The 12,509-nt window shown below is 31.4% G+C and overlaps 2 protein-coding genes across 2 annotated transcripts in view; one reads left to right on the top strand and one right to left on the bottom strand.

Annotated features, from left to right (window-relative positions):
* LOC122271814 (voltage-dependent calcium channel subunit alpha-2/delta-3) overlaps nucleotides 1-12,509 on the top strand; it is a 443,634-nt gene that overhangs the window by 275,356 nt on the left and 155,769 nt on the right.
* LOC107444670 (uncharacterized) lies at nucleotides 1,743-9,403 on the bottom strand. Its single transcript, XM_016058883.3, has 4 exons — nucleotides 9,245-9,403; nucleotides 5,505-5,634; nucleotides 3,310-3,413; nucleotides 1,743-1,962 (listed from the first exon to the last, which is right to left on the bottom strand). Exons 1-4 carry the CDS (start codon nucleotides 9,293-9,295, stop codon nucleotides 1,936-1,938), a joined length of 312 nt encoding a protein of 103 aa, XP_015914369.2. The 5' UTR covers nucleotides 9,296-9,403; the 3' UTR covers nucleotides 1,743-1,935.

The following is a 12,509-nucleotide window of genomic DNA, read 5'->3' on the forward strand; positions in this document are numbered from 1 at the left end:
TTCTAGCAACCTATTTCTCTTGAGCTAGACCAGTAATAACACTAAACCGCAACAGACATCTGTAAAGGAGCCGAATGCGTGTAATTCTCGAAGACATCCCATGTATATGATGGTGTAGTGCCATGAATCCCATCTCTCTCTCATGAGAGGGAAGCGCAAGAAAAGGATGTTTTAGATCACATCCTCTTTGAATGGGTATCATCCGACCTCCTATTTACGACACTACTTGATACAGAATGTGAAGAGAAACATCCCAGAAATGTAAAGTTTACCTAGACATGAAAAGTGGCAGTAATGGGTTTTGTGATGGCATTAACCATACTTTCAATACGAGATTATGTCATCTTTTTTTTTTTTTCGTTCGCGTAAAAGAAATTTGAGAAGAACATGCTGTGGGAGTTTTGTAAAAAAGTGCTAGGGTTTTACTCATAAAAGATATTTCATATGCTGCCATGAATTTTTTCATGTATTCGTATTTTTATTTTATAATCGAAGAACTCTGCAGTAACTCAGTGAAGTCATGTGTGTAAAAAGTAAATAGCCTTTCCCTAAATAAAAAGTATAAGTTTTCATGTTGTTGTTTTTTTAAATTTTATTTAATTTTATTACCATGGTTGAACAGCCAACCCAATTTTGGGTTTACGAGTACTAATGCTCAACTCCGTTGAGTTGTAATTTTAAACCCAATCCAGAAGACAAGGAAACTCCCGGATCAAGCATGGAGAGAAATTTGCTTTCGTGGAGGAATTTTTTTGGAACTAACCCGCATTTGCATTACATGGAGAGGAAAATTACAAAAACCTCCCCATGGTTAACCCAATGGCCAGGGGATTCTTACCCATGATCTGTCGACCACTGAGAATATTTTACGTCAGCACTTTGGTCGGTGCAAGCCGGGTGCGGAGTCTGTTTCGACCAGCCGTCACTGGGATTCACCGCATTGGACGACAAGTTCTCTATCCCCTGAGCCACCACGGCTCTTTAACGTTGTTTGATATGTTATACAATAAATTAGTAACTCACATTTGATTGAAATTCTCCTCCGAAGTATGTGATTTGTACTCTGATTTGTCAGATTTCGATAGCTGTTTCGTTCTTTTTTTCTTTTTGTTTCTTCACTTAAATATTTATTATTATTAAATATTTATTATTAAACCTCAACCTCAAATTTATTTTAAGCACATTTTCAACTATTTTTTTCATTAAAAAATTCTTACTCGTTTTGTTTTTCATATTCCTTTGTATTGTTCTAGAGGGTATATGTCTTCAATATGTTACAATAATGAAACAATAGAATTTTGTCGAATCAAACAAAAGTCAGCATGCTCTTTCATGTAATCACCAAATCATTGCTCTTACAAAAAACAAAATTACCGTATTGTTTGGCGCAGCATGTCCTCTTTTGGACTTTGTGCCACTAAACCATACATTCAATTCAATTCAATTTTTACAAAAAAAATTATTTGCCCGTATTTCGACCAGTAATTTGTTTTAACAGTTCTCTTTTGTACTTTTATCTCATTTTTATTATTTTTAGTTTATCTTTTGATATATATAATATCGATCTTCCAGGAAAGTTTTTTTTAAATACACTTTTGAGAGACATGAATAATAAATGTAGAATATTTAAGTATAATGTTTTGAAAGTTTGATCTCTAGTGATTTTGTAATCATAAACATTTTATTTCAAAAACAATTTTTTTTTGGTAAGGAAGTATAGTTAAAACGATGGTAAAACCGAATTCTGTTATCAGATCATTTTATTAAAAATTGTAAAAAATCATTTATTTTGTAAGAAACCTACATAAACAGTCTTAAATCTATAAAAAAGCCAGAAATAAATTTTAATTTATAATAAAAGTTGTAGATATGATAGTTTCACTTTTCAACAAGTTGTATTTGTTTCTGTTTGTTTTCTTTTCTTCATTTTTCATACTAATAACATTTATATATTGGCTTTTCCTGAAAAAGAAAACAAAAAGTTTAATAACCATTTAAATTCGTATAAAAAAGCTATCTTTGTAAGCTGGAAATAAATCACTTGAGATAATTTAAACATATCAAACATAAATCAAAATTAAAAATAAATTATTGGCTAAATATGAAACATTACTCCACAAACAAGTGTTTGATATAACAGTGTATTGTAACAGCAATAATAAGATGACCTCCTTCTTAATCACTGGGGTACAGTTACTGTAATTTAATAAAAAAAATTCAGATTAGATATAACGTTTCAACATCCAAAACTTTATTTATAGATTTCAATAACGCCGAAAATACACTGAAACATCGAAAACTGTTTGAAGGATTAATTGATATTTAAATTTCAAATTAAGTTTGAAAAATAAGTAAAATCAGCTAAAATATAATTAGCTAATTATAATTTTGCTTTTACATCTCTCATTTACGAAGTTGAAACATTTTAGAATAATTAGAAAGAACAGTTGTTTGAAACAATAGGTAATTTTTTTTTCCATTTAGAAAATTCTATTTTTCACTTTCTTCACTATTTTTACCTTGGATATTATCACACTATTAGCACTCATAAAAGTTGTTATTAAAAATAATAATAGCAATATATTATTTTTTTTCCTTACTAGAACAAACAATAGTGGAGACATTCGACCTCAAACTTCGCGAGTATGTTAGGGTATTATCTATTTCTTAGAAAACATCATAATAGTTATGCAAATATTGGAGTTATAAATTAACCCGAATAGATTCTGCATTATAAGAAACAAAAAGTTCACGGGATTATTGATACAAGTTACTTGATACAGGAGGTTATTTGATACTATTGATTTGAGGTTATTTGATACAGGAGTTTCAAATAATGAAAAGAGCCTGTAGAAATATATTATTATATTTCTACAGGAACTATTCTAATTCAGACTTCTAAATTTACAAAATAGTCCTCTAAGTACTTCTTGAGAAATTCAAAAAATTTTTTTATCAGAAACTAAAAGTGCCTCTTCCATTATTGTAGGATAGTGTATATATACACTACCCTACAATAATGGAATCTCCTCCATTTTGCATGAGGAGCTTATAGCTGCATCTCTTACTGTATATGACTTTTTGAGAATTCGCGACCTCCTGGACATAGTCTAGTCTGCAGCTAGACCTAGACCTTGAGGAATAAGCCACATTAATACAATAATGGAAAAGACACTTTTAGTTGTTAACATTTTTTTAAAATTTGTTTTATATTTTATAATGACTTCGATATTATTTCAAATCTCTTTATGAGGAAAATTATGTACTTATAATTCATGTACTTACTGATGAATCAACTTATGTACTTACATCTAATGAACTAATTGTTTTACAATTCAGACCCTCTTCACACGGACATGTTTTTTTATATCGACCATCAGGAGTTTTGCCGTTCTCTGGATCACAAGAGCCACCTGATTATAAAAAATAGATAGAAGTTATAACACAAAAGGATTTACTCCATATCAACAATGCACTCTTTCAATTATTTCTCAGAAAGGGAGCCATTTTTTTTTCTGTTGCATGAGATTTTGAACAGATCTTAGACACTTTCGTATTGCTGATTTCAAATCTGCAATTGGTTTCTCCCTCTCCAAGCTACGGTTTTTTTTAAATGACATTTTAAGTCGAAATGTTCAAGTTTGAAAACGTTTTGTACAACAGGAGCATAAATATTGTCAGCAATTTAATTTTTTCAATTGGAAGTTGACATGGAAAAAACGGCAACCAATAAAAAAAATTCAATTTTTCAAACTTCTCTTGAACGATGTTTCCGATCGGGGGCTTTCACCCACTGACCGGAATTTGACCTTTCACCCACTGTCCAAAGTTCAAAACGCCAGAATAACTGGTCTTGAGTTTTTAAGAAAAGGGTCACACACACAAACTCTATATTTTATTACATATCATTGCTTTTACGTATACAGAAGCTTCTTAGTACATGGCATATGTCGATTTATTTTTTGTTTTGTTTATGGCATATCTCCCAAAATCAAATACAATCATTTAAAAAAATTTCTTTTTCGTAAAATTTAAACAAAACTAGAGAATTTAAATCATACTAAGACACATGAACAATAGTTTATCTTTCTTAGAAGTAGAATAGGGGATCAGGAAATGCAAAACATTGCCTGTGAGCAATCAATTAAATGAAAATAAATTAATGTAACCTGCAAAAACTAGTAATAAAAATTCGGTGAGTTGGCCGTTAATTTATATATCCAGCTTCCTTCTTAGGAAAAACGACCAGCATTAGCAAAATTAGTAGGGTTGACTAGTTATTCATCCAGCTCTCTTCTTTGACCAAAAGAAAACTAGTTCTTGAAAGTGTAAAAAGATTCAACAAAATTAGTCGAGTTGGCCGTTAATTTATACATCCAGCTCCCTTCTTTGACAAAAAACAACAACAACAAAAAACTAGCATTTGTGATTATGACAAGATTTAACAAACGTAATTGAGTTGATCGTTGTTTTATGACTGTCATTTAAATAAAGCTTCCCTACTAAAATCGGGGTGTTAACGCCGTTTTTTATGATAGTTACAGTATCTGTGCATAAAAGTCCCGTTTCAAACTCTCTAGATTGATAATTACGGACAGCGAACACTCAACTCACCACTCTTCACTCCACTATTTCGCCACTTTCCATCATTTCTCTTGATTCGGTGAAATTTTTTAAAGTACAACAATAAAATAGTAGTAGTACTTTATTTACGCAGTACTAAAGCTTCACAATAGGCCTTCGGTGCCCGTCTGGAAAACATAGCTGAGAAAACACGCCATCAAATATTTAATTCTCTACAGTGGAAATGGCTTCCCTACACCAGTGGCCTACGCTAGAAGTCGAGCCCTTAACGGTAGAATAGTATAACGAGGACCAGATACCGCGCGTCATCTGTACCTTTGCAGGTGGATCAAAATGGTCACCCACCCGCTCACTAACTGATCTATTGAGAACTGTTTCTTATGATCAGTCCACTGTGGGAGAAAAAAAGCGAAGAAACCATTAAATAAAGAATAGAAGAAAAGTTACAATTAACGTAAGTAATATTATTGATTCTTCTATTAAAAAGGCGATAATGATGTAATTAGGCCTAATAGCTTTTGTAATAACAAGCAATGAGTTACAATGACATGTTATATTAACCTCATCTGATTGTTGAGACCTAAGTAAATCTTGACAACCAAGTACCTAACTAGCAAAAGCAATTAAATTTCCTCTTATTAACACTTGTCTAAGAGTACCATTAGGCTGTTATTACACCGGGTTTCGTTCTTTTTCGTTTTCTTGTCCCTCCACAGTTGCAAAATAATGAACTTATTCACAAATTAGCTTACACTAATTTTCGTTGAGAAAGATAAACTAGCATAATTATCTGAATTCTTATTGTTATTATTCGATTGTATAATATTAGCAATATACAATTTGAAATTTTAAAGAAATTGCTGGTGCCCTTTCTTCTCTTTACATTCAAAACTCAAATGTAATTCACTCATTTTTTTTACCTTTAGTAGAAGGATTTTTGCATATTCCATCAAAACCTGGCAGCCTGGTTTGAGCCTCAATGCAGCATTGGTCCCAATCACAATCCTCCGTTGATCGGCAAAGCTTTTGCGCAAACTGTGTGGAACAAACCTTAGAAAAGAAATGGCACATTTAACATTTCCATTCTATATTATGGGCTAATCCCTTTGTTCGCTGCCCCGATGATTAATCTTTTTGATTGATAATTTTGATTAATCTTTTTTTTGAACATTTACAATTAAAGGTATATTGTTTAACAAATTTGGTGAGTTCACACCTAATTTAATATTTTCGCTTACCCAACAAGCTGTTATATTAAATGCAATTTAAGCATGCATCACATTGTGCATTAAGCTGATCGTTAAGTTCTAAATCATTTAACGAATATATTAATAAAATGTACTCCAATTTATATTAATTGTTAAAGGATTAATAAGTTTAGATACCTATTCAAATACGTTTATCTTAAAATGCAGCCTAATAAGGTAATATCCTAAAATTACATTATAATAAAGAAACGACTCTTTTGGTTTTTAAACTCTTAATTTAGGAAACAATCACAATCGAAAACGAAGTAATGCCACTAAGTGGTAGAATTTCCAATATTTTTTCAACGGAATCAAAATTTTTGTTTTCTTTTAGCAGTGAATTAAGATAGATTTTGAGGGTTTTCTTTTTTCTATTGTTATTATTTTATTTTATTGCAATGGAGCTACACTGTTGGCTATTAGCAACAATCTGATATTCTTTTTTTAATTATCTACCAAAAATGGTATCGACGCTTTCATGCACTACATTATCACAATTTATACCGGAGAAGCAGCTGGTAGAGGTAAGCACTCATTCTCTGCTCCACGCTACCCAATAGTGCAGGGGTGGCGAACTTTTTACACCAACGTGCCATTTTTTCCAAAAAATTGTTTAAGGAGGTCAAAGACGTGCCGTCAAATAATTTTGCCTTCGTGATTATTGGGAAAATAATGATACTGAATACTATCAACTCAAAACTCTTTAATTACATTGAAAAAAAAGAATATTTTGCAATGTCTCAGTTATACGCGTAATTCAACTTAAAGTAACATCAGTGTGACTTCTGTTGTTGCAAATTAGATGACAAATAACTTATATTAGGTTGTAAGATGTTAGTTTAAGCAGGACTGTTTATTTGTTTGTTAGTTATTTATTGTTAGCTTGTTTTTTATGGTTATTAAATGCTTTTTTAGCATTAATTGTTAATTTTTTTCATTAATAATTGTTTATTATTTTACGTGTTTTTTGTGAATTATAATTTAATTGTTACATATGCTTCATAGTGTAATAACATTGAGTAATAACAATTCATAGTGTAACAACAAATGTGATCGGTGGCGTGCCTGCTGCACGCCACCGATTCGCCATCCCTGCAACAGTGCATGAAAATTTTCTTCCAAGAAACCGCAGTACATGATGAGCCAAACTTTTATTTTATTTAGGTTTATGAGCCGCAGGGTTCACTTGAAATTGATTCTATATGGAAGAATGAGTGTCGTAATTTTCCAACAACGCTCATATATGTTCAGACATTTATATATTTAAGGAAATTAATTTTGGCTAATAACCAAAAAATCGAAAGCATAGACGTCTCAACTATAAATTTAATTTTATTTTGATATTTAGTGTGAATGAATAAATTATGAAGAATGAGTAATAGGGGGAGTGGCGCATACTGCAGTAACACGGTTTAGATCAGAAAAGCAGATAGTTAGTGCAATCATTCGGTCCACGCACCACGCTCTTCAACTGTTCCATCTTGCCCTGGCATATAGTGGCTCCACACTCAGCAAAATTGTCAAAATAGGACAATAGAGCATTAAAATATATAAAGAGTCACTTTCCAATGAGGTGATCCAGCGGTTGCTGATCGATGCGAATCTTAGCGATCGATCAATCTTAGCGATTGCTGATCGATGCGAATCTTAGCGATCGATCAATCTTAGCGATTGCTGATCGATACAAATTCTGCTCCCGACTAGCACCAACCAGAGTGCTGGTGCAAGAAATTGCCAGTGGTAAACGGATCATGGGCTAGAATCTCCTTACTGTCGAGCCAATTTTGAGTGGTTTCCGTAGTTTTCTTCTCTGTGTAATGTAAATGCGAGTGTGTTCCGGCAAAAAGTCCTCCAAGTCTGTCCCAGATAATTGATACACGAGTTCTCTTATCTTATGGTTTGGGATCAAAATTACAAGGCTGCGGAGTTAAGCAATGGTAAGCGTCAATCCAAAAATGGTTCCGTTATTCTAAGCCAGTTATAAAGTGATAAAATAAAAATAAAACTGCCTGTTAAAAAATTTCAAAATATAAAATGCAGAAGTTTGAGTTAATGACTCAATCATTTTACCTGTTCTAGATATTACTTATACAAGCATTAGCAATCGAATTTTCTACAGTGCACTGTGGACCAGAAACTATGATCTTTGGCCAAAAGTCAGAATTAAATTTTCAACTAAAATATGTGTAGGCAGTTTTAATATCGCCCAAATTAAGTATTCATAATCATTCCAAACATTACAATTTACTTTTTGGACCGACGAGAGTACAATGTAGTGGAAAATATGTTTAAAAAATTTTTTTAAATGTAACCTTTACATTTATATTTAAGAAATATCTATAGGAGTTTCACCTTTCTGTTACATTTTTATCAGAGTAATTAGTCTGAAATTATAGTACCATTTTTCAATTTGTTGGATTAGTTAATACTCTTGACAAACTTATAGTTTATATCTTATCATTTGACATTTTACAATGTTTGAATCACTTTCGAAACTTATCTCCGAAAAGTTAGTTCCACGAGGTAATTAGCTAAACTTTTTTTTGTTGTCTTCGTTGATGTTTCTTCTTTCGAAAAAACCTGCCCCATTTTGCCCATATTGCAAAGGTGAACTAAATATACAGAAAAACAAAAATTATGTTTTTTTTTCATGTTTTCGCGTTATTTTGTAATTAATTCGCATTATTCTGTAATAATACTTCGGAAATATAATTTGATTTTCATTTTTAATAAAAAATTGCGAAAATTATTATATTTTCATTGCTATATTTAATTATTTAAACGTACTATATATATATTTGTTTTTTTGTTTTGTTTTTTTTTTGCTCGCCATATTTCAACCGTCATTTTGTTTGTTTATTTCCTTGGTGTTTTTAGTGTATTTCAAAATTTTAACTATGAATTCAATTTACCTGCACATAAAAAACCCTAAATGAAAACCCCCAAATTTTGAAACAAATTTTATCGAAATACTAATTTTGGCCACGAAACCTTGGATGCTGGCCCACTGTGCAGTGGTTTGAAAGATACCTAGCATACCCACCATACTTTTCAGAATCTGCATAAACGTCAATATAATTTTGTTACTTCTATTCCAGTTATGTAGAAAATTCAAGAATTTTTCTTAAAATTTGAATATAATCTTTTTGAGTTAATATAAAATTCGTAATGCATTCAAAATATTGCTTAAAATAATTTTATAGAGAAAACATAATTAGTTTATTTTGTAGTTTATTTTGGATCATGTGTATATTTCAAACCAAAGACATCGTCAATAAAAAGCAACTAGTAATTATAAACAACAATTAAATGATACATATTTTAAAATTCCAATTTCTCTCCAAGTTTAAAAATATTTGAATAAAATTCACATATAATAATAATTAAAACTATTATATTTATATAAAGCTTACTATGAGTTCAAAAAATACTACAAAACAGAAGGTTCCAAGAGCAATCTTCATTTTCGAAAGAGAATGTGATAATAACAGTGCTTAATTTCTCAGAAAATACTCTTACCTAATAAGTACCCTCAGCATATTTATCAAAATCAAACACCTGCTTTTCTGATAAATCTTCGCATGTCTAACAAATGTTTTTTTTTATTGTTGTTACTTACATAGTTTTTTCTATATATATATAACAAAAAAAAGAATTTGTGCGTGCCTGCATACCCGATTGCGGGTATACCGTAGGCCTTGGCAAACAAAGACTCTGGTATCCTTTGGCCAAGCCGTAGGTAATAAAAAAAACGGCATTAAACATGAAGCTAAATTAAAAAAAATATTAAATAAACTAAGAAGCCCGATTTTCTATTTTTTAATTATATATTTAATTCAGACTCATTAAAAAAATTAAATTTTCTCTTAGGTTTATCGGGAGCCATTATTCTAAAATAAGCTCTAGGCGAATTAGTCTTAACAAAGATTTTAAAGATAACATCAATGGTGTTTGCTAGCTTTTATCTCTAATCAAAAGTGTTGTTCATTGCGCGTTCTGCAGTACTTAGTTATTATCCATTATATCTAATTATCTGAATAATCAACCTGATCGTGGTAGCATAGACGAACTGCGTCACCAAATAAATATTTATAAAGTTATCTGAAGCCACGCGTTTACATTGTTTATAATGTATGATTTTTAAGCGCGTTGCAATAAAACAAAATAATTTAAAATCAACGGTAATTGTATGCCTGCAGGTGACGTCATGGTAGCTAAATCGTAGGATTTGTGGATTCAAGAGCTAATCAGGTTCGACTCACACGCGTGACGATGCTTACATGTGCACAATTGCATGGCTCCTCAGAATCACTTCCTTCACCTAGAGTTTCAAGGACACAATTTAAATTTAAGAAGAAAAAAAATTCTATATTTAAAAGCAAATTTAATCTAGAAATGGCATTAATACGTTAATGAGAAACGTAATAAAACGCCAATATTATTAATGACGCCAATAATAATTAATTTTGGTAAAAGTAACTGATTGAAACAACAAAAAAAAAATAACTATGTACTAAAATAAAAAATTAATGGAAAAATAGTAATAATTTGTTTAAGAGAACTTAAAAGATCGACAAACTATTATTGACGCAAATGATGTGGAATTAATTTTCGTAATAATGTACTAATTGAAATTGAAAGAATAAGCTATGAACTACTTATTCGCTATGGGGTACGATAAAAAGTCGCAATACTATTATTGGCAACAATGATGATCAATTTTGGTAAAAGACGCTACTGTCACTACGGTAATTGGTGTTGTTTTATAATCACCAATTATGCTTACATAGATAGAAATATTTTATGAGTAAATATAGTGCCTATTAAAGCTTCACTAATACTGTACATCTTTATGGTAGATACTGCAGAAATAGGTTTTTAACGGTCCCTCGAAGATGTAAGTACGGGATAAAGTGGCTTGATTGTGGTAATTTTACATGTCAGGGTTATTCTAAATGTCATGAGTTACCTCAAGTAACAGCATTATGCCAGATACTATTGAATACAGTTCATCTTTATTTTGATGGAATGAAAGACTAAATACTTGTTTTGCTTATTCTAATAAAGTAAAGCCACAAGGAAGGGCAAAAAAATAACAAATACGGAAAAAAAACATTGGCTTTATTTTAGCCTTATTATTTGTGTCAGTATTTGCGTCTCAGTTTTGTGCATAGTTTTGTAGTGACTGATTTATTTAATTTTCTAACCCCGTATGAAAAACGGTATTCAGCTAGTTTAACAATAAAAATTTTATAAAAACTACTAAATAGTTTATAAACCAGGTTTAAATTATATTCAAATTATTTTAGATGATAGTATTGTTTACTCAATAAAAGCTTTGATTGAAAAGTAAAATGCAAATAGCTAAGTTTCGAAAATCAAATTAATTTTTAAATATGACTGTTAGCCTCGATAGCTTATTGCAGCCGTTAAGGTCCTGATCTGCCACTGTAAACTTAGCTCGTAACTATAGTTCAACTTATCCACTGTAACTGTAGTTCAACTTAGCCACTGTTACTATAGTTCAACTTAGCTTCAGACCAGCGGCTACAAGCTCGATTGGGAAGTGAAAGTGGCCAGTGCGCATTGCTGACAACGCTGCCACCATCATATCGTTGATCTCAAAATTATGCTCCTCTAACCTTCGTAATCCCCTCGGGACCGAAAACTGATTGTTGCCCACGTGCTTTACTTTATCTAACTATTTCTAAAATATTTTTCACTTTGTCTTTAACTTTTATTCTGAATGTTTTAAATTTAAAGTGAAGAATATTACAAATGTTTCGTATGACCATATATATGATCATAGTCATTAAAAAAATATTTTTTCATTTAATAATATAAAAGTAAGAATTTGACAAAAAAATAAAACTTTTAATGCATTTAATTTTTAAATTTAGCAAAACATTCTAATAAAGTTTGCAATATAAATTTAAATTTAACAACGTATATTTTTTTTTAATTGTACATTGAATACAAAGCGGTAAAAATACAATCAATTTGAATACGAAGCAAAGTACGAAATGAGCAATGTCGAACAAAGGGATAGATATACGCGTGAGACCTCAGAGTATAAATATCGTGAGCAAATTTTTATTTTATTTTGTAATCAGTGTTGAACATTTGACTCAATTCTCAGTTTACGACTATTAAGCTTCAATACTGTAGCCTTGTAATTTTAGACCCGATTCAGAAGACACGGAAACTCCAGGATGGGAACAAACTAGCCTTCGTGGAGGACTTTTTTGATAGAACAAACCGGCATTACCGTTACATGGAAAGGAAAACGACGAAAACATCCCACGGTTAGCTCGACATCAAGGGGATTCTAACCCGTGGTCCGTCTACCACTGAGGATATTTTACATCAACACAGTAGTCGGAGCGAACCAGAAGCAGAACCAGCTGTAACTGAGATTAGAACCTGGGTTACCTCCTTAAGAGACGAACGCTGTATCCCCTGAGCCACCGTGACTCTCAAAAAGCTCATTGGAAAAATCGGCAGTCATTTGGAAATTGGAAAAGTCTTCCTATATGCCATTAATTAAAACAAGAAGAATTGCTCAATCACTCTGAATTTACTTAAGCTTGTTAAGATGAGGGTTTTCCTCTACCGGCTCTTTGAGTAGAGAGCCAGAACTAGTTTTAACTTATTTTAATGACTCAATCATTTAACCTG

The sequence above is a fragment of the Parasteatoda tepidariorum genome, chromosome 7, assembly GCF_043381705.1.
Source record: "Parasteatoda tepidariorum isolate YZ-2023 chromosome 7, CAS_Ptep_4.0, whole genome shotgun sequence".
In the NCBI taxonomy this organism is placed as follows: domain Eukaryota; kingdom Metazoa; phylum Arthropoda; class Arachnida; order Araneae; family Theridiidae; genus Parasteatoda; species Parasteatoda tepidariorum.